Genomic DNA, 3,867 nt, shown 5'->3' with positions numbered 1-3,867 from the left:
TAGTTCAACGGCTGTGGCTTGGTTATCAAAAAAGCAACATGTGGTCACTCTATCAAATACTTAAGCAGAGTTTATAGCTGCAGCTTTGTGTGCATGTCAGGCGGTTTGGATGAGGAGATTACTTGAAGAGTTATGTTGTCCTCAACATGAAGCTACTCAAATTTTCTGTGATAATAGCTCAACAATTAAGTTGTCCAAGAATCCTATGATGCATGGGAGGCGCAAAAACATAGATATCCGATTTCATTTTCTTCGTGATCTCACCAAGGAATGAGTGGTAAAGTTAAGTCCTTGCAAAAGTCAAGAGCGGCTTGTTGATATATTCATAAAACCACTAAAACTGGAAGCTTTTCTAACAATGCGAAATCCGTTTGGAGTTTGTTCAAGTTCATGTGTAAACTGAATACTTAATTTGATTTAGTTTAAAAGAGGATGTGAAGATATATGTTTCAGCATGTTGTTTGCTTCAGTTGAATAATCCCTCTTATTGAGGAAGCTAGATTAGTGTTTGAATGAGTCTTTGTGTTTGAACGTTTCCTTAGAAGAATCCCATGAAATTAAGAGTTGTTAGTCATGGGTTTATCTTTTTGTTTCACAAACGTTAGAAAGGCTATTTAAGCCGTGTTTCTCGTTTATTAAAAGTAAGGCATTCTCTCAAAGCAGAAACACTTAATAATCTTACACAAAGGTAGTGGACCTGGTGGTTGTGATTAACCTTTAAAAGTGAAAACTCAGGGGTGGTGGTAATTAGCCGGTTAAAAGTTAAACTTCCAGGGTGGTGGTTGTGATTACTGATTACCTCGGTTAACAATTGGCAAGTGATAAATGATGAATATCTTAAACTTCACTAGACAGTTGAGTAGAACATGATGAGCCTGATAATTTTTTTTTTTTAAAAAAAAAACCCACATTTAATTTGTCAAGCCTGATTGAATATGTATTATTTATCTTCAATTGAGTGCGTACTTCAGTAAACCTTAATCAGCGTGTTATTTGTTGATGCGTGATCTTTACACCAACGAAACGCATGTGTGAAATACTGAGCTGACTCAAAAGACAGACGTGAATGCAAGAAAAAGAGAATAAATACAATGAGAGAAGCGTTTTTAAAGTGGTTCGGATGCTAAGGAAGCAAGTCCTACGTCCACTGTTATTTTATTAATGATAGAGGTCAGGTCGCGTTAGTTGACTGACTTACAAATGATAGTACAAGCGAGTGAATGCTATAAATTATAGAGAGAGAGTAGCTAATCAAGAGTAAAAAATGAGCGAATCCCTTGAATGAGAAATGAGCTCTCAATTTATAATGGGATACATTGAGCTAATGATTACTGAATTTGTAAGTTGGTAGGATTATCCGTGCAAATCCTTTTTTATGTCACATTGCCCACCTTCTAGAGTGATTTACGCGATTTGGAGCAGGGATTAGACATGTGGGATCACCACAGCTTCTGGCTGGTCTGGCACGCACCTACTGTCCTGACAGAAGAAGGCTGCCCCCTTCCTTACGTGACTCGGCAATGGGTGTACCCAGACTCTAACTTTTGCACGCTAACTGGGCCTTACATCAACCCTGTATTTTTCAGGCATAATATTATTAAATCAACCCCGTGGTATTAAGTACTAGAAAATTAATAATTTATCATATAATTTATGAAAATAATTTTTTTTTTTTTAGGATTTGACTTGATTGATAAAGTTAAATAACAGCTTAAAATAAATTAAAAAACTGAGAAATCACTAATATTATTTTTTACTTAACTTGACCAAGAAAATATTTCAGTAATACTGAGGGATTATATTAAATTAAATATATCATTTTTACTGTGAAAAGTATCAATTTGACGCACTTTTGTTCCTGATTAATTATATCAATTATTGATATGGGGACAAATAATTCAAAATTTAATAAAAATATTACAACAGAAAATCTCAAGATCATGCGGGTCCTTTCTGATCATCCCATGCGTATTTAATTTCCATTTGGAAATAAAGGAGCATGAAGCCATGTAATTAAAGACTACTAATTAATACAAGAAAGGCATATGTACAATAATAACACAATAATCATCAATTACATCCAATAAAGCTCAAAAAAAATAAATTTACAAAGGCTTATGAAACCAAACATTTTCACTCCATTCAAATGCATAAGACATGGACAAATAATATGGCAACCTTCAAAATCTTTGCAGATAGAGAGATAATAGCTTCAATTAGGGTTTAGAAACAGGCGTTCCCTTCACCACTGTAACTGGACATGAAGCGTTTGTCACCACATAATTGCTCACACTACCAATCAATACCCTGTATAATTCAGTGTAAAATTAAGAAGTTTGATAAAATATACTTTAAAAAAAAAAAAAAAAAATTTACCTTTTGAGAGCACCGAGACCTCTGCTTCCAACAACAAGTGTGTCAAGCTTCAGATCTTCCACAGCATCGCACAATTTCTCCCTTGGATCCCCCCAATAAACCTTTGCCACCACCTTTACCTGCTTCAAAATTAGTAAATTAGTATATCTTAATTTCTCAAATTTCAGTCATATACAACACCTAATCTTATTATTTAATTTACCCCTTTGGTTCTCGATAACGTATCTAGAATATCCAGAACTTCAGCATCAGAAGTAAGCCCGTATTGCCTTGAAAAATTAATCTCCCTGAATTCCTCCAGAGGAACAAGAGCTGCAAATTCAACAAATTATTAATGAAAGATCTACATTCTAAAGCATGCAGATTTATAAGTATATACACGTACGTGATCCAGTGTCCTCGAAAAGCTGCTTCCTGGTATGATCGGCCGTTGGTGGCTGAACGTGGATTAAAATGAGACGATCTCCAGCGTCGACCAGATTATCAGCAGCCCATCGAAGGGCTGATTTGCTGTTTGGAGAGTAGTCCATGCCAATACCAATCGTATGCGCCTTGCCCATCTGATCGTTCTCGCTGTGATCTCTTACAATGATGGAGTTATTAGGATAAGTGATTGGCCTTATTATTAATTAATTAAAGTGTATGATATGATATCTCATAGATATTCTTATTTGCTTTGGATGGTTTAATTATATTATATAGGTGACGAAGGAGGTTCTTGAAGGTACCAGTAGATAGAAACCAACAGTATATATTCAATAGTAACGTAGATAAGCTAACAGTACACTTTATTCTTTGGTGATAAGATATTTAAAATAATCGAATTATGAAAAGGGTGGAATTTGGAATAAAGCTCATTGTGCCCGGTTTGTTCTGGTTGGTTCAGAATTCACAAAGGATACACATAATTAATAAAAAAGTAATATTAGGTTCACAATCAAATTTCACAATCCGTGATGTGGTAATTCGTAATTAGTCAGTTTGTAAATAAGTTCGTCTTACTTGCTATAGGTCCCAACTGCCTGTTTACAAATTAACCAATTGAGAGTTATCACATTGAGAGTTGTGAGATTAAATTGTGAACCTAGCGTTACTTTTAATAGAAATAATGAGCATGCACTCATTATTTGTAATTTTGTATCCCTTTTGAAAACATCAATCACTGTGACAAGAAGGAAAGGCCGGGATCATTTTGTATTTTATTTTATTAATTGATATGTTTTGATTTTTTTTCCCTTATAAGGGTTTATTTCATATTTTTCTTTGTGAAATCGGTTAGTATATGAACTCATCAATTTCAATGGAAAGTATTACAACAATCCCATATCAGCGGTTCTTATAATTTTGTAAGTTGGTGTTTTTTTTTTTTTAATTGCAAATATGTTTTTAATATTTTCTAAATGAAATAAATGAGTTAATATCAAACAATCTCATAGATAAAATTGAAATAAACCATTTTTTATAATAAAGAGATAAGGTTAATTATCAAAC

The 3,867-nt window shown here is 33.7% G+C and overlaps 1 protein-coding gene across 1 annotated transcript; it reads right to left on the bottom strand.

The window, feature by feature from the left end:
- Window positions 1-1,934: 1,934 nt before the first annotated feature.
- Window positions 1,935-3,054, bottom strand: LOC116131579 (universal stress protein PHOS32-like). The gene is made up of 4 exons (XM_031417236.1): window positions 2,762-3,054; window positions 2,579-2,688; window positions 2,377-2,495; window positions 1,935-2,307 (listed from the first exon to the last, which is right to left on the bottom strand). The coding sequence occupies exons 1-4, from the start codon at window positions 2,934-2,936 to the stop codon at window positions 2,217-2,219; spliced, it is 495 nt and encodes a 164-aa protein (XP_031273096.1). The 5' UTR covers window positions 2,937-3,054; the 3' UTR covers window positions 1,935-2,216.
- Between the last annotated feature and the right edge of the window lie 813 nt (window positions 3,055-3,867).

The sequence above is a fragment of the Pistacia vera genome, unplaced genomic scaffold (genome assembly GCF_008641045.1).
Source record: "Pistacia vera cultivar Batoury unplaced genomic scaffold, PisVer_v2 Contig234, whole genome shotgun sequence".
Classification (NCBI taxonomy): Eukaryota; Viridiplantae; Streptophyta; class Magnoliopsida; order Sapindales; family Anacardiaceae; genus Pistacia; species Pistacia vera.
The sequence above is the reverse complement of the archived record's forward strand: the minus strand, read 5'-3'. Positions and strand labels throughout refer to the sequence as shown.

Excerpts from the sequence above, each read along its gene's own strand:
- LOC116131579 (XM_031417236.1), bottom strand. The coding sequence starts at position 2,936 with ATGGGCAAGGCGCATACGATTGGTATTGGCATGGACTACTCTCCAAAC. Across the intron at positions 2,689-2,761 it reads TTTCGAGGACACTGGATCAC|CTCTTGTTCCTCTGGAGGAA; the intron begins GTACGTGTATAT and ends TTGAATTTGCAG. Across the intron at positions 2,308-2,376 it reads GGTCTCGGTGCTCTCAAAAG|GGTATTGATTGGTAGTGTGA; the intron begins GTAAATTTTTTT and ends TGAATTATACAG.